At 39.0% G+C, this 19,018-nt stretch overlaps 1 protein-coding gene across 1 annotated transcript in view; it reads right to left on the bottom strand.

Annotated features, from left to right (window-relative positions):
* AP3B1 (adaptor-related protein complex 3, beta 1 subunit) overlaps nt 1–19,018 on the bottom strand; it is a 164,816-nt gene that overhangs the window by 128,312 nt on the left and 17,486 nt on the right. Inside the window, exons 3-6 of the mRNA XM_009327253.1 lie at nt 16,809–16,883; nt 10,810–10,905; nt 8,369–8,529; nt 2,706–2,772 (exon numbers count right to left, since the gene is read on the bottom strand). Coding sequence (XP_009325528.1) covers nt 2,706–2,772; nt 8,369–8,529; nt 10,810–10,905; nt 16,809–16,883 — 399 coding nt within the window. The remainder of the gene's footprint in view (nt 1–2,705; nt 2,773–8,368; nt 8,530–10,809; nt 10,906–16,808; nt 16,884–19,018) is intronic.

Below are 19,018 nucleotides of genomic sequence, written 5' to 3' on the forward strand. Positions count from 1 at the left end.
TTCCATGTTGTCACCCTACAAATTTTAAATGACTGTCAAACAGGCAACAGAAGCTGAAAAAACCTGAGAAATACCATTAATCAAACACATGTGCTTCATAAGGCTATGACAAAACGCTGTTGTTCTACAGCTCGGACCCATTTCTAGAATTCCTGTGGCAACAAACCCAACTTAACTTTCTTCACAAAGACTGCAAAAATATTTTCTAAAAGCTTTTGTCTTTATGCATGTAGAAGGAGTCTTTTCTTTTACGCTGTGTATGAAATTCAGCTTCCCTTAGATAATACAAAAAGGTCATTCAAATTAACACAAATTTCCCAAGAGGGGCTTAAATAAGACTTAAAAAGTAGACAACCTAAGGCTATATAGGCTACATACGTACACACCTGTACGTAAGGACCACCAGCCATAAGCAGCTGCATCTCTTCCAATTTTAAAAGCTAAAAGTAGCTACAAGTGGCACACTGTTTCCTCCACTGTAAGCAAATTGCTGTGTTCTCCAATTAGAGGCAAAGAATAAACTTATTCAGATTGGAGTTACCAGCTAATAAAACAGTTGTGTGCTACACACCTTTTGTTAGTAAATGTGGAGGCTTTCTGGGAACATTCAGTGAAACATGACAAAAGGTAACTACCTAAGGTGAATATTTTCTGTGTTAGACTGGTCTTGCCAAAGCTATCAAGGATTAGAGACCGATCCACTTTAGATCACAACAAGCTGTGGAGTCTGGGATGAAAGAGCACATATTAATAGTTGGTTTTGATTCAGAGATTCCTGAAGAGAGATTTACAGGGTTCCTTTCTGGAATAATAATTCTTCATATCACTTCCTGAAAAGGTAAAAACTTCTCAAGCTGAGATGTCTCAGCCCAGGCTGGAATCAGGTCTTGCTAGGGAACAGACTGAGAGGAATCAGAGGGAGGAAAAAGTTGCACCAGTTAACCATATTATGTCTCCAAAGAGGTCCAGAATACCCAATTCTAGACCATCTTTCTTAGCTTCTTGAATGTGCTGACAGAATAGCGTAACTTTGACTATTGCTTCAGCTGGTGTCTTCATAAACACAGTGTCTATTATTCAGTGTCACAGAGGCACCAGAACTGTTGCACATACTAAGCAATGAGCATTAATCCCCTTATCATAGAATCATTAAGGTTGGAAGAGACCTCCAAGATCGAGTCCAACTGTCAACCCAACACCACCACGCCCACTAAACCATGTCCCTAAGCGCCTCATCTACCCGTCTTTTAAATACTTCCAGGGATAAGTAACTCCAAGTTCCAGGATCAGCATGCTGGGGAAAAAGAAGATCCAAACCTACTCTATACTTTTTTCCTCTAACATTTTGTTAAAGTTAATGTGTAAATGACTAGTTGTTGGATAAGTTGCCATTTACCATAAGCAATAAGGACTAGGAAACAAGAGTGGAAACTCAGGGATTTTATTTTCCTGCCATCAGCAAAAAAAAGAAACAAACATGGCTCTCAGGCCTTTATGCCCCCAGAGGTATAAAGAATCTAATCTCACATTCACAGATTGCATGCACACCAAGAGTATGAACCACGAAAAGAAAATACACAAAGAACCACAGGGGGGGCAACTCCACAGAAGCACAAAGGCCTCTGACAAATGAGTACAGGTCAAGCATAGAGATGCAGTCAGGAGAACTAACTGATTTACTGTCTGCTGAGCCATTAAGCTCTCACGCTCTCCTTCAGTAATCCTTCAGTGGAAGTTGCAAGATGTCTTTTAGAGAACAGCACCATTTATGTCCTGAACACCTGGACTGTGCTAGAACAAACAGACAATATATTCCTGTGTATTACAAAAACACCTGGCAAATAGGAGATGAAGCAACACACTGTCTGGTACCTAGTAATACTTTCACTTACTCAAAAAGGACTACATTCACTAAATTAGTAATCTGAACAAGAACAACATGAGAATGTTTTAATTTACAACTCTGTTTCCTATTTGAAGTCTATCTTCGACTCCTTGCTCAATTACCTTTCTGGCTTAGACTTGGGAAACTTATTTGTAGGGTACAGGAAGAAAAATATAGTGTGAGACCATTGTGAGACATCCAGGAGTTCATACAGAAAACCTGTACCTATACAGGGCAGGCAAAATACAACAACAGGAGTGTTAAATTTACAGAAATTGTCCTACAACATCTGTTTTACTTACCAGATTGGAAGTGGGGATATTTGCAAGAACAAACAAGTGCACAGCAAGTATCATTGTTTAACAGTTGTACACACTACAAGGCAGACTGATGTCAACAGGCATACTGTGCATCATACAGAAGTAATTTATTCTTACAGTATCACAAACAAATTGAAATGACCTCGCTAATTTCCCAATGAAAAACTGTTTAGACATAGACACTTGTACACTGATTTGTATCATTATATAACTTTCATTTTCAAAATTAAGTTTAAAGAAGCATACATAAAAAATGTGCTAACAAAAACAGATTAAGAATACCATGATGCAAGTAAAATTACCAGTCTTAAAGGAGATGGTCACTATTACAGTCATAGTATAATCCATAAATACACAATGATACTTCTACCTAAAATATATAAAAACCAAATAAAACCACATCATCAAGAGTTAGGAAATGTATTATGTACTGCTGAACGACAGCCTCAGAGTAAACTCTTTAAAAATATATTAATATGTAATAGCATACTGTTTCTTACCGTACTTCTATCCTTCAAAAGCTTTTCTATCACTTCAATTAACATTTCCTTTTGCTCTGGATCAAGACTAGAAGGAAAAATAAAAATTCTTTTTACTCATTTGGTCAGACATACCCGAAATTTAAACAGGATACGTTTGTTGACCTTTAGACACAAACTGGGAACCAAGAGCATTGAAGAAACCACTCCCAGAATGATCAAGTATTCCAAAGAACTGATTGTAAAAGAACTTGACTGAAAATGAAGTTAATAATGGAATATAGAACTGAAAGAGTATAAAATTAAATTATAAAGATTACCTTCATGTTATACCACTTACATGTGTTCTATAAGAATCTTAATACTTAAACTCACAAGAATTTCAGGATTTAAGAAACGTTAATACAGGCAAACCCATTAGGGAGAACTTGACCGAGCTTCAGATGTTAAGTCACAAGGACCTCACTGCTTTTGCAGAAGGGAATTTCAGCATGAATTAATTCAGCAGTGAATGAACATCAGGACAAAGCAGAATCATACCTTTATTATCTAATTATCAATATAACACTTCAAGTAAGATACTTTGTTAACCACTAATTTTAGTCAGAAGTATTGGAACTCAAAAATTTGGACATTGTATTCAAGTGTACCTATACAAAGTTGGTGTGCAAGCTGATAAAAAATAGACTGCTTTAAGTCCTATATAAATAGGAAAAACAGAGGAAAAACGAAAGTTGCAAACAACATTCTTTATACCATCCTTTTCATATTCAAAGAACAGAGAAAAAATTGCCAGAAACATCCACTATTGCCAAACTTGCTTCTTAGGTAGGTAAGGACCAACTTTTCATTCCAGCTGCTTCTTCATCATAGATCTATAGAGCATGGAAGAATTCAAAGCCAAGGCAGGAGAAAATACAAGGAGAAAGTAGGTATAAAGAGCCATACAGATGTGTAGTTCTATGCCTTTGAAAAGTAAGTTCAATGTGGATACAATTACAGATAAGTAAGGAAGTATTTGGTCGTTACTGTACACTTCAGTTTTAATGCTGAGTGATGAACTGCCCTAATGCACAGTGTATCCTTTCCAGCTACGGATTCACAAAGTGAGTATCTAGCTGCATGCTACTTCACTAAGGCTCTAATACCTAGCAATACTAGAACATGCTAAATGGATGACAAAACTTTGTTAGAAGCCACCATCAGCATAAGCAATGCAACAGCACATTGTTCCATAAGTACTTTTACAATCACCTTTTGTTCCAACTTCTATTTTTGTCAAAAAAGGTTTACTGGATCTTCTGCCAAGGACCGAAATCTTCAGAGGAAAAGCCAAAAAAAGTCTTTCTAATAGGCCTTATTTCAAATTTTCAAAATTTGGTATAAAATTTAAAGAGCGAAGGGAGCACTTACTACTAAGAAACTTTGAAAAATACCAATTTTGTTATGTGATCAAGAAAATCTTCAGTAAGGGCTCTGGTAACTGAATTCACATTCCTCCCCCTCCTCTTTCCTGATGTTTTAGAGAAGGAAGGTGGCATTCTTGAAGACAAAATAAAAGAACAGGCTAAAGAGCTCAGAATGATCTGCTCTCATTATGGTATCTACTAGTAATAGTATGGAATATATTAATACTAGTGAAAAGTCAGTTTCCAAATCTCGCTGCAAGTAGATGCAAGTACACCGTAGAGTTTTCTATTGATAGACAGAAGATACTAATAGCTTTGAAATGCACTCTAAGTGAAATAAGCAGGAGGTCTGACATTTTCAATGACAAAATTACTCCCATGTACCTGGCAATGTTGACTGCATTGGGTACAAATGTTGCTGTTCACACTATGCCTGAAATCTTTTGTTTGATACGTAAGCTTCCTGCTGTTAGGATTGATTGAACCACTAATGAACAAGCTCTTCTAGATCAGACATCCATCCAAACACCATGACACTAAACGCAAGGAAGACTGGAGTATCGAACCTGCATCCAGAAGTCTGACTGGAGCACTAACTGAACTACAGGACTATCAGACAGGTAGAGAAATCATAGAAACCAAAAAGTAAATGCAGCATACAGGCACTATTAGAAAAAAAAGGTTACTACTTCTTACTCAAATGCTCACAGAAGATGGAGTAATTAGATGTAGGAGAGTATGTAAACTGTTGACTGATCTTCACATCAAAAATCCATCCCCTCCAGAATTCTGATTTTGACCAACTTCAGAGTGAGTCTTCTGAAATTACTTGCTCATTACAAATAGGCCAAAAGACAGCCGTGCCACCAGTATATGATCTGTATCACTGAATTGTGGAGCTACCAGTCATGACCCTTATTGAAACATCCGCTGAGATTGCCTGTTAAAGACTCTTATTTGCAGGCAAGCCAACTGGGCCTGCCTCTGGACAGGTTAATTTGATAGCCTCTTCACCAGTTCCCAGTACTGCTGCTTCTTCAAGTGATCCAGAAAACTACGCTCTCTCCCTTGGTCCTGTGGTAAACCAGTGCTATCAGATATAGCATTTGTACAAGTAAATTTGGAAAATGTGACAACAGAAGTTCACATGCTTTCTATAAGCAGTTCCCAAATCCTACTACCAAGGAAACAACTGTTAGTTACAACTCCACTGACAAGTAACCATGAAGCTTATTCTAGTCCAGGTAAGGTGGAATTTGCAGCTACAGCAGTTTGAAAACTTGCATTATGATGCCCAGGATGTTTGCATGAAGTGAAAACTTATGAAGGATGTACAGGCCCTCTAAACCATTAAGGAAACCTTTATAGAACATTAGTTTCCTGAGTTTTCCTTTGCTATGTGAGCTAGACATCCATTTTACTACCAGTCAGGAATTCATGGAAACTAGAAGGGAGTGAGGCCAGTTTCTCCAGATAGTGCCGCTGTATTTTTTACCATGTGCTGTATTTTTTACCATAAAAAATACCTTTTTATGGTATTTGCAAGGATGATTTCAAAATCTTGCTACTGACATCATAAAAGTATAGGATACTATAAGAACCAGAGATAAGAAAAAAAATAAAAGCTATATTTGAAGATGCAATCATATCTGGAGATTGGATGAAAGATGTTACTGAAAGTGTGGTTAAACATTGGATCAGGCTGCCCAGGAAGTGGTTGAGTCACCATCCCTGGAAGTATTTAAAAGACATGTAGATGAGGCACTTAGGGACATGGTTTAGTGGGCATGGTGGTGTTGGGTTGACGGTTGGACTCGATGATCTTGGAGGTCTCTTCCAACCTTAATGATTCTATGATTCTATGGATAAAAAGTTTTTTAGTAATCAAGTTAGATTTCAGCATCTTCCAGTTCTGCACCAATCACCAATAAGCTCTTTAATCTGGACTAGTAAAATAAACTTTGCCTGTCATGAAGAGAAGAAATGGAAGCACCAATTTAAGTTAAATTTACATGGAATAGCCTGCTGTCCATATACTGCTGTGCCTTGCTGGCAGTAACAAACCATTACTGCCAACCTCCTCCAAACAGTTTTGATACTATCAGGAAATCAGAGGACACTCTGTGTATGGAGAATAATTCAGGCCAAAAAGTCTTGTGTGCTGGAACCAGATGCTAACAAAAAATAAACCTCTCAAATAGCAGGAAGGGACTTAAAATCCATTCCCTCTTATTAGGTTATATGATAAAATGCTTGTTTGCACACAGAGGAGTACAGAGGTGGGGGAAACTCCAATAACATCCTGACCCAGCTACTCCCAGGGCCATCACATGAGAGCACTTAGCTCATAATTTAAAAAAAAAAAAAAAATCACCAGAAGGAAGGAGCCCCTGCCCAGGTTCTTCGTAGGGCTGCCACAGAAAAGCCATCAGCCTTATGGTCCTGAAATAAACCTATCATGACTTAGAGAGGCTCTCCAGAGCACCTTTCAGACTTAGGGGTGTTACTAGCTACAGGGCTATGAGACTTACTATGCAATGCCAGAAAGAGCATTTTAGGATTGTACAAGACTTACTATGGGATATTTACGGGAGAAATGAAAGGCAGGGAAAGGGAGGGATCTAGATGATTTCTGGAGGAACAAGCATAGGAAAATAGAGGGATAGGTGCATAAAAGGAGTCAGTTGTATGTAAACGCTTTGCTGCTCAGCACACTTGTCTGGCCATGCTCTGCACCTGATGACCACAGTCTGTTCTGTCTTCTCATTAAACTATTTCTAACTATTCTCCTGGGTGAGGCAATCTCTATTCTGTGTGTATGTGTGATACGGAGGTCTAAGCTCCAGCAACTGGCATCAGGCCATGGGTTATAGGGACCCCAGTAACTGCAGTACCAGCAACCAGAGCAAGTATGTATTGTCAGTGTGTGATTGCTAGAGAATATCAAGCCAGACTAGGTGGCTTAGGAAGCCTGGTATCAAAGTGGAGCCATAGGTCTGGGCTGGACATATATGTGTGTCTCTGAGTGAGACAACTGGAGATTCTGGCTACCAGAAGGACCAGGGCATCCAGGCCAACTACTGGAGAAGACTCTAAGGTCTGGAGGTTGACTGAGATACCCATTTGTGTGTCTCAGTCTCTCTGTTTCTCTCCACGCAATGGGAGACAACTGGAGACAAGGGGATATAAGGGCCAGTTACTGCGTAGTCTGAGTGTCTCAATCCAGCTACTCTGGGATTCACAGTGTTTGAGTGAAAAGGTGGAGGCATGTGTGTGTCTGACTGAGGGGGTCTGTAACAGCAAGTGCAGTGGGGTTGCAAGCATTGTGCGCTTGTATGTGCCAGTGCCAGCGACTGGGGAGACTGGGGATCCAAAGGCAGTTACTGGAAAGACTGAGCATCTAGGATCATTACTGGGGGATCCATATTGTACATCTATAGGTCCACTAACAGGCCTGCATCCTGATCAGCCAGAATGTGCAACAGGATAAGGCTGTTGGTGCTGCTTTTGCCTGCCTGAGTGCTGTTTTCTGTCTGTGCTGATCTGTATAGCTGGCTGCATGCATGTGTGCTGTATATGCGTGTGTAGGTGCCCATTAGGAATACATGCTCAGTCTCACTACTGGTTGGTCTGAGGGGGCATGGAACTGCAGCAGCCTCAGGCTACCTGAATCGGAACCCCTAACACCCTCCTCTTTTTGGCATTGGCGAAATAAAAGGGAAATAAGTAGTAGAATAAATGCCTGCCTTTGTTTTGGAAGGGTACAGGTTCTGTTGCGTCCACCTGTGTAAACCAGTACCCATCTCTTCATAAGAACTCTTCTACAACAAGAATTTCTGAAGAGGGAAGAGGAAGATTTGGATTTGCATAGATAAAATTTCTACAAGTTAGTATTCATTCGTCACCTGTACTGCAAACTACAGCAAATGCCTTCGGGATGAAAGATACAGATGCCAAACACAAATCTTCAATTCTGAGAATACCCATCAAAATAGTTGCTACACAGATGACAATAACCAGTATATTAAAAACAAAAGATAGTGTATCAGTTTCTTTTTGTACCTCTTCATAGTTATCCTGTTATTCTAGGCAAGTAAGAGACTTGTCTGAATTCCAACCACATCAGCTGAGTGACGGACTGTCTACACACACTTCATACTTTTTAAGAAATGGATCTGATATATACCTGAGACACACAAACCCCCCAGTAGCCTTAATAAACAAAGCCCACAACTATCTTAAAATTGCTTTTCAGTATTTGTCAGAATCACCTACCTGTACAGTTTTTGGATTGCATGGGCTGCATTCTTCCTCACATAAGGAGATAAATCAGAAGAGGCTTCCTTAATAGCAAGCATCATAATAGGAACAATAATTGGGACACGGATACTGGATAAAACTCTTAAAGCACTTGCGCGGATTAACTGATTAGGATCCTAAAGAATGAGAGAGAAGGGGAGAAATAAAATAAGATAGTGCAGAAATGCATCATTAAATTCTCTGCAGTGTTTACACTAATTAGTGACCGCACATTAAAACCTGTAAATCTATCTATCAGTCAGGCTTGCAAGCTAAGGCCACACTAATAAGAAAATGTGCCAAACTTCACAGAAGAAACTTTCAACAACCAAAGTAAAAGAAAGTAAGAAAGAAAACATTGAAACATTATGAAAATCTGGAAATCTGGCAAAGGAAAACATTAATATAATTCACTTTCCCAAGCAAAATATGGGAATGATGGATAAAAAAGACTAATATTTTATTGCATGAACTGAAACATTTTCTGCAATCCAAGTGGAATTCAGGTATTCTGAAAAACACACCTAGCTCAGTTTTATTACTTAAATGTAAGAACTGTCAAATGAAAGTGTGGTTCTCAGTTGCAACACTCCCACTCAAGTTCTTGGCAACACATCCATTTTATGCTTTACTGAAAGATATAAACTGAAGCCAGTAACAAAATGAATTTTCTTACGAACATATCAAAATATTAAGCTAAATGTTTTGAGACTTTCTTCTATTTCCTAACCTCCCTTCTTTCATCCCAGTACTTGCTCCCCTTTTATAACGCTAGGGTTAGCCTAGAGATCCAACAATAGCACAAAATGTCTGTATTTGGAGGAACTGTTAAGCAAACCTCGTCCATTAATCATGGGCTTGGGACACATAGGAAAAATGTTGCTTAATTGAGTACTAAATCCTCTAAAATCTAGCAAACTGAAATTGCAGCAGCATTGATTCAGTGTGCTGTCTGCCAGAAGGGCACTTCCCAAAGAACATTTCTCCCAAGGACTGAAAGTTGGCAACATGGGTTTTCAGACTGGTATCACTTAATGATCAGTTCATCTAAGCCCTCAAAATTCCTACATCTTAGTAGCTTCTAAGTAATAAGTATCTGGATGGTGAAAGCACTTAATTTGACAGCTTTTGGAAAAACAACTTGTTCTTATCAGAGTTTGCAAAGCTCATCTCCAATCACACAAGTTTAGAATACCCTAAAAAGTTCTTTCTAAAGAGGGAGAAAAAATCTCCACACATAAAAGCCGAATTATAATCTTCATTACAGAACCAGAAACAAAGTGTTACAAAAAATGAACAGAGAGAATTAATTACATTTGCCTATCTTCAATGCAGGCTTACTAATTTTACCTTAGTTGCTGCAAATCTCAGCTAGCTTGGAGTCTACCTCCTTGCCTCACCACCACTTCTTTTTGAGCTACTCACAGCCACAACACTTGAGTTATCCCCTCTCCTTTTGTTCCCACTATCCACAGCTTTTAAGAAGTTATGCTGTGAGAAGTGTTCACTGTACACAGATCTCATTAAAAACATAGGATACAAAGTCATTTGAATTTTAGCTTTTCATGGCAGTCACAGATAGTAAAGGTAGTACACATGACATTGAGATAAAAACTGGAAGGAAAGGGGCAGAAAGCTCTCTAGTCAGTTGTGGGATGCTCTGACAGTTGCACACCTGGTGCTCTGATTGCAACACTTTCCAAGATGATGCAAGGTCTGGGTCAGTGACACAACAGAAATTAATTATGAACCTAGAGTAGCCTTACAAGAAGAGTACAAGAAAAAAGAAAAAACCCAACCTTCTCTTATTATAAAAACTGGCCAAATTCAAGGACAGAGACTTAATAAATCTTTTGTTTCTCCACGGTCACAGTCCAAAGGCAATCCCAATCTTTGTTCTCTAATCCCATTCCCCATTGTGATCTGAATTTGAAACGAAACAGTATAAAATGCTATTTCTTCAGTGCTTTTAATGAAAAAGTAGTATGTGAAACACATTGAATATTTTAATTTAAGTACTACTATCTTCCTTATGTTCCAATTCTCCGTTATACACAAGGATCTTTCACACAAACTAAAAGAAACACAGGTGGTTCAGGGTAATAACAAGGTCTTTCTACATACATAAGCTACCTTGGAAAGAGAAAAGGCATTCCAGAAATTAAATGCTGGGCATGTGAATTTGAGAGCACCAATCTGCTGCTTTTCTTTAATGAAGTAATTTTATTTCATGCAAGCTTAGCTGTTTCACAAGGTTTGTGGTAGCACAAAAAACTTTGTCAATGACATAAGTTGAAACTACTTTACCAGCTGCAGATATTTACCTGCTTTAGTTTACCAGACTACACTTACACAGATATTTTTATTTTTGTGATAACAGCTCAGAATTATCTACGAAATGTTTAGTAGTCACTCACTTTTAAAGCACGCTGGAAAGTACTGATGGACAATAATGCTAGATCTTGCTGCTCCTCTGCGTAACGCATCAGATAAACATATACAAGCTTTTTTATCTGAAAAGAAAAACACAATGAACATCATTATCAGAAAGTTTTAGAATTCTATAAAACTAAGTCCTAGATTGATGAAAATATGCAACATTTTCTTCTTTGAAGGAAGGGTTAATATGTCATTGGAGTACTCACATGCTTCTCAAACGTCTTATGATTTACTGTAATTCTTTTACTAGAAACTCCCTGAGGTGCTGCAATATTACCTAATTAATGATACATTCAGATGAAGACTAATAACACAAAGTGCTGCTTTATATTATCAACTAGTAAATAAAGACTTGAATAATCCAAGAAGTTGACATGTGGCAACTGACCACTCCTCATGTTTTTTCCTTTGGAAAACAGGTTAAACTGCAATAGCCAAGGACTTCAACAAGCCCATTTTACTTTACCCTGAAATTCAAGATCAATTACTTTAACACATGTGAAAGACAATATAACTTCCACCTGAAGTATGGTAACTTACACTATTTAAATCTGATTAAAAGAGCACTTCTGATTATATCTTGGACAAAAGCAAAGGGTATTAGATCCACCTTTGCCTGACTACAAGCATTCAAAAGATGTAGCCAACATAAGCATACTACAAAGGATACAATGTTCAAAGATTAAGAAAACCTCAGTATGATTTTGGGGGAGGAGGGTATTCAATTTAGTTCACTTTACCCACTCATGGCCACTGTATGCCCAGGAAGCAGTGAAAACATTTTTTGCATTTGAGTTGTAAACTGACTATTGGGGTTTATAATGGAAAATTCTGAAAGACCCTCAACTACAGCTGTGCTATAATTACTGTTACTATCAGAAGATGTATCTTTGTGCTAATTCTGGCAAAAACCATAATATTAAATCACAGAAGGTTACACCATACTAAATTATTTGTTGTTCAGCTATAGACAAGCAGCAATCAACATTGACCACAAGAGGCCTACGCACTGAAAGACTGCAGGTGTGCAAAGAAAGCCTCCTTTCCTTGAAACCACTCTGTGACTAGAAATGGAAGCACTTAGGGCTTCGTGACTACACTATTCTTCTACTATTTACCTTCATTCAATGTTAAAATACTCCTTTCTATAAAACTAATCATAACAGGGGCACATTAGGCTTGAGGAACACAGGCAGATTTGTTTAATTAGTTTATCAATATAAGCACATCAAACTCCATGAGTTATTGACTAAGACTTATTTTTGTTCTATACCACCAATTGTTTATTAGGTCACTTTTTGTATCCTTATCATCCATGACATGATGCACATAATCAAGTTGAGGTCAGTGTGCACTTACAAAAACAAAAATCACAAGGCACTTCTGTAAACAATAAGATGCCCTTTGCTTCTCTTAAAACAAATGAACGCATTCTACTGCTTCTTCACCTCCATTTCCCTGTATCAGAGCATTCAGCTCTGATTAAAAAAAAAACAAACAGCCATTTCTGGGCAGAAAAGTCACTTGGATACAAAGTCACTCAGATAATGGATGTATTTTATGCTACTGCGTTGTAGCAATTTGTATAAGAATTCTTAAGGACAGGGAAAAATTTGGCAAAACATTTCCAGAAAACAGTATCAGGATTTAATGTACCGAGAATCTGACTTAACCCAGTAATTTCTCATCATTTCAAAAACATCCTAAAAACTGGACCGCGATAAAGGCTTCTGAGACCCCTAAGTCCTAACTAGATGGCTGTCAGTATAGCTGCATTATGACCTAAACTTGTCATCTAACTAACCTTGATAAAGAAAAGAAATTAGTCAGCTGGCTTTACTGAATGCCCTGATCTCTCTTCAGTTTAACAGTCTCTTCCTGCACAAATATGTTAGCACTAAATGGTGGAAAAATAAGTAATGAGGGAACTTTAACTACAGCATAGAGGAAGACGTGTGAATTCACGTAACTGTCTGTTTGTTTTAAAAGACAGGGAAAGGCCCATAAAATACAAACAGTGAAAGGCTTCTGCTAATTCATGTTAGGTAATGTGACAAAACCTTGCCTGCACCCCCACAAAGGAGCACAGAGAGATAAGGGAGGGTGGAGGGGTGTTTGCAAGTAATACCCTGCCCTAGCTTCTCCCAAGCCCGTGACAGGTACCATCAGCCCAGAGGTGCAGATAGACACAGTAGTAGAAGGAAACCCAAATTTAGGACTCGGAGGAAAGGACACCCTGTGAGGCCCCTCCCAGGACCACCTCAGAGGAGCCTCAGCTCCCATGTCCAGGTGTTAAAGAGTCAACACCAGAGCACCTTTCAGACTGAGGGGCTTTTCTGCGTACAGGTATGGGACAGAGATGAAGAGTATTTTAGGATTGCACAAGATTTATCATGGGATATTTTGGGAAGGAACCAAAGTGAAGGAGAAGCGAGGGGAATCTATGTGATCTGGGGAGGAGCAAGTCAGAGAAAATAAAGGGATAAGCAGATAAAAATGACTGGACACGTCTGAACAGTTTGCCAGTTGGTACATCCACTCTTCCATGCCCTGCACCTGATCAGCACAGTCTGTTGTATTTTTATATCAATTCCTTTTTTAACTATTTTCCTTGGTGAGGTACTTGCTATTCAGTGTGAAGGTGCACGTATGTGCCAGCAACTACAGTCAGGCCGCAGGCTGGAGGGCCCCTGTGCACCAGCAACTAGAGATACCAGAGTGAGGGGACTTAAGTGCAACTCCAGCAACTGGAACAGGACCGCAAGTCATAGGGACCCCTATGTCCATGGTGGCCAGCACCTGGAACAAGTGAGGGTAGGGCTGCCAGCACCTAGGCTGGGACCACAGGCCAGAGGGCCCATGAGCATGGGTGCAAGCAACTGAAGAGACTGGAGTATGTGAAACCAAGCACAAGCCCATGCGTCTGTTGTGCCAGTGACTGGAATGGGTGCAGGTGTACCGGTGGATCAAGCAGCACTAGCTGGCAAATAGGTGAAGTGGCCTGGGAAGGAGGTAGGTAAGGGTGTGGGCATCTAAGGGTGAGACCACAGGAGGAGTTGGCTATGGCATAGAGCAGGGGAGTCCCATCCAGCTGCCAGAGAAACCAGATGGTCTGTGGGTCTCTAGGGGCAAGAACCATGTGTGTGTGCATCTCTCTAAGGGCATAACCACAGGGGGTTGTGCTAGCAGAGGACCAGGGGAGTTGGTCCAGTTGTGTGTGCGCACATGTGCACACACCTGTGTCTAAGGGCAAGACCACGAGGAGGTAGCTACTGGGTGACCAGAGGAGCCCTGGTTTACATGTGTTCATATGTGTACAGCAGTTTGTACCAGCAACTGAAATAGGGCTGCAGCCTCAGGGGCTCATATGTCCAGGTGCCAGCAACAGGGGAGACTAGGATCCAAGGGCTAGCCAGCTGTTGGATGGATCCACATTGTACATATGTACATACATGTACATTCCCACTAGCAGCCCTTCAACCTGAACTGCCAAGCTGCTGGTGCTGTTTGTGTTCATGTGAATACTCTGTGTCAATTTACATGGCTGCCTCTGTACACACTTATTTCTTTGTGTGTGTGTGTGTGTGTGTATACACAAAATGTGTGTGCACACCTGCCAGGAATACACTCCCAGCCTCACTACTGGTTGAGCTGGAAGCCTGGAGCTGGGGGAGTCTTGCCTCTCCAGCCCTAACAGTTAAAAGCACTCAAGATGAATAACACTGTTCAAGGCACTCCTCTTTGGTGCAAGGTATCTCTGTTCAAAATTGGACTTAGAGTACTCATAAACACAAGTTAAAGAGGAAGAGAACATTTAACTAGTTTAAGTATGATTCCTTGTTCCATTTCCTTTTATCACCTATTATTAAAAGTACAGTTACAATTTCTAAAGTTATTTTAGTACAATAAGTTCTCAAAGACTCTTTGCACACTTATGCCTCCTTGACTTACCAGAGCTTAGTATTTGGCCTCAGCCAAATATATGCATTCTTTCAAAGAGTGGAAAAAACAAAATTTTGAAGTAGTAGCTAAATAAGAATAACTTCTTTAAAGCTAAAATTAGACTTAAACTTGACTATTACTACCCATCCATGTAAAACAAGGAAGAAAACAGACTTATCCGTGACCTGCTGTATCACAGCACATTAGAGAGACAGGAGTTTGCTGAAGTCATCATTGCAGGAAATATAATCTTCAGTGCCATAAACCAGGGAAAAAGCAACTTTTTGTTCCCATTAATAATAGAGGCTGAAGCACGTATTTCCAGGAGAGGAGGGAAGAATTGGAGGCACACATTCAATTGACTTCTCTTCCTAAAACCCAATGCTTCAAACCACTATTTCCTGCATTTTTCCAAAATTATGATCCTGTGCAGTAGGAAGTAACTCACATCATTGCACACTCACTCTGCCTCCCTCAAACTGATGCCTGTTGGTCACTAGGCAGTCTGGAACTAGAAACTTACAGATGTTATTTTCATCCAAATCTCATTTGTCAAGTCAACCATAACTCTGACACCTCTCCACTGGAGCTGACAGTGTATGCATAGTACTGGTAGTGAGCATCAGAGTAACTTTTTTTTATAAAACCTCTGGTTGCACAACTTTAATGCAGATGCTGCTTTAGGTTTCCTCGAGCCACATAGTAAGCCTATGGATTAAACACATCATAGTTGAATGCATTCTCCATTTTTTAACTTCCTGGAAAATTGATTTTTCACTAGTCCAAGACGGATGTTTTTTCTTTTTCTTGCTTTCTTATGAGAAAAAAAGATACAGAAGCAAGCTACTTTGTGTGTCTAACACCTGATATTGGGGCAAGAACAGACACATACGCTGCTAAAATAAAATGGATGGTAAATAGCCTGAAAGAAAACCTTACATTTCTCCTATTGTTATCATCTATGGAAATCCTGAAAACAATTATTAAACACATCTTCTTTTAATTAAAAGTCACACAATTTAGTGCAAGTTGAATAAAATTAGTCAAGCAACTTCTGCCAAGAAATTAACTCCTACCACAGATGATTCTGACTCAGGTTCTTCATCAGCTGCTTTTATAGGAAGTTTAAATTGTTCTTGTCTACCCCTTCATATACTCCTTTCATAGTTCTTCATACAAAATAAATGAGTAAGGGCATATTCCCAAGATGCATGTATGACTTTGCTTTAAAGTCTCCATGTCTTGCAAAACTAAAAGTAACTCAAAGATTTGAGATTACACTACATATTAGCAAAAAGGTCTTCCCTGCTCAAGATGAGAGCTATCCCTCCCCACCAATAGTCACATGTCTCCAAAAGATTCTGAGATTTGAAAGCTTTTCTGTAATCTTCTGGAATCACAGGCATTCACATTAATAAAGCATTAAACAAATTCTCTAAACTAAGTTATCAAAAGAACCAACATTTAAGTATTGTGAAACAAAAAATTATTTTAAACATACTTCATTAGTAACATCACATTTTGTCTAACGATGAATTCATACAAAGACTTGTTTAACTGAGTTAAAAGTGATCTCACTCTACAATCCTAATGCTGAGATACTCCTTTTATAAATACACTACATGATTAGAACAGTGAAAACTTTATCCAACCCCTACCTCTCAGCCTTGATCTGCAATAGAAGTCTTCAAATAGTAGCACAATCCCTACCCAAATTTTGCAAGCAGCACCACACCTCAAGTAAACTACAGTACCTTTTCTCAGAATTACCACCAGGTACTTCCACAAACCTTCTCTACTCAATCAAATTTTTAAATGCAAGTAGTTGTTATTCCTCCCTCCAAATCACCCAGTAGGTTTACTTTATTTACACATTAAACTATTACCATAATGCTGTCACTGAAATTAAACCCTGAGAAATTCTATTAAAAATACACTAGAGGTTTTATGGGTTTTGTTGAAGTCAGATACAATTAGATAAAATTTTCATAAACAGATCTTCCATAACAGTATGCTTAATGAGCTATAGGAATACCTCAATATTTTTACTGGCAACATTCTTCACAACAGCAGGAAACAGCTCAGAAGCATTTTTTCCCTTTGCAATCATCTAAAAAAAACCAAGGAGAGACAAGTGTTAGTAATGTAATAATATAATTTGAGGATTTGGCGGGGGGGTGGTGGTGGTGTTGTTTTTTGGTGGTTTGTTTTGTTTTTTTAAAAAGAGACAGGCATTTATTCCAAATCTGTATTTCAAACCTGATTTCTATGAAGTTGAGGATAAAGTCTGATTTTTTTGCTAACTATTAGACTTTACAGCATACTATCCATTCAGCAAAACCCGTGAGTGCTGCCTGGTTATGAGTTTGGGGGATAGAACCAATGAACTGGACCTTACCATATCAGACTGTAAATCATTTTTAATGCTTCAAAAATTACTTAAAACGAAGATCTTGCTAATCTGAAAAGCTTTACAGAATTACCTTTTGGGAGCTGGTATCAAAAAAAAAAAAAAAACCTAGTAAAAAACAACAACAAAAAACCATCAGAAGTTATAAGTTTAAGTCCTGTTCCTTTTCCCTGGAACAATCTTGGTGTGCAAGAGAACCAAGCAGAAAAATAAAAATAGACATTGCACTTTAAAAACAAAGCAAGGTTGTTTTCCATAGCAAGTTAAACACAAAAGGCCCTTAAAGTGTTTATACAGAACAAAAAAAAGTAAAAGCAAGATCAGTCAACCCACTGTGATTTTTATTTTTAAAAAAGGAAGAAAGTTTTCATATTTGACCCCAGAGAAAGCTGAAACTAGGGCTATTGTTTACTATGTAGTAAACAATAAAATTGTCTCAATAGAGAGCACAAACAACAAAACCCCAGTTTAACTTCAGCCCTTGTATGAACAGCTTAAGGAGGAAGTTATTTATAAGAAACCACGTACATTAGAAGGTATAGAATACTTCAATACACACTATAGCTGCACAACTCTCTTATTTCTTAGATCTAATCCCAGCAGAATGTCTGTCTGCCAGTACTTCATGTCCAAGCTGCAAACCCTGGAATTTAATGAACATGTTATTCAAGTTAGAGTGCTGCTGAATACAAACTCAGAGCATCCCCAGCTATGGTCAAGGGCAGGATCCAGTCAGCCAAACATCAAGCTAATTAGAAAGGACAAGAGCTCACTAAGACAAGCATATATGCAAGGACCCAACACAGGAACATGAGTTTTGCAACTGCAGTTACTGCTGTTCATAACCATCTCACATTCCCACCATTACTCAACATTATACAGCTGATTAAACTTAATATTCCTAACTCACAGGTCTGTTCATGTATTTCATTGATAAAACACATTAAAGGCATAAAGAACTAGGATCTCATGCACAAAAGCAAGAAAACACAAAACCAGGCAATACCTTGACAAACTGTATATTCAGAAAAGGTTAGAAGAAAGACGCTAGAAGAAGAAAGAAGGTAGTTGTAGTTCAAGCTATTACTGAGTGAGACTTTCAAAAGGGTTTAAGAGCAGCTGTCCAGCATGATACTTCAATTTAACCAACTTAACATTTTAAACTATTTCTTGCAGCTGTATTAAAGCACAAGAAGTGACAAACTAAGAAGCAAGCACATTGTATGGGTTTCAAGGGGTTTTAACTAGGAATCTAAATTGAACCACTGCTGTCAGGACCGGGGGCTATTCGTAATAAATGCCAGATTCAGAATGACCAGACTCAAGCAGAACTTAGTAGCAAGATGCACTGCAGAGAAGTATCATAGACTAAAATATTGTCAATCATCTCAACTCGATGCACCAGAAGTCACGTTATTCAAAACAGGGATGATCCTTAGACTTCCCTGTGTCCTGGTTTCGGCAGGGATAGAGTTAATTTCCTTTCTAGTAGCTGGTACAGTGCTGTGTTTTGGATTTAGGGTGAGAACAATGTTGATAACTCACCGATGTTTTAGTTGTTGCTAGGTAGTGTTTACACTAGTCAAGGACTTTTCAGTTTCTCGTGCTCTACCAGCTGAGAAGGCTGGAGGTGCACAAGAAGCTGGGAGGGGACACAGCCAGGACAGCTGACCCAAACTGGCCAACGGGGTATTCCATACCATGGGACGTCATGCTCAGTATATAAAGCTGGGGGAAGAAGAAGGAGGGGGGGGACACGTTTGGAGTGATGGCGTTTGTCTTCCCAAGTAACCGTTACGCGTGATGGAGCCCTGCTTTCCTGGAGATGGCTGAAC

This window comes from Pygoscelis adeliae, unplaced genomic scaffold (assembly GCF_000699105.1).
Source record: "Pygoscelis adeliae isolate BGI_AS28 unplaced genomic scaffold, ASM69910v1 Scaffold26, whole genome shotgun sequence".
Lineage (NCBI taxonomy): Eukaryota > Metazoa > Chordata > Aves > Sphenisciformes > Spheniscidae > Pygoscelis > Pygoscelis adeliae.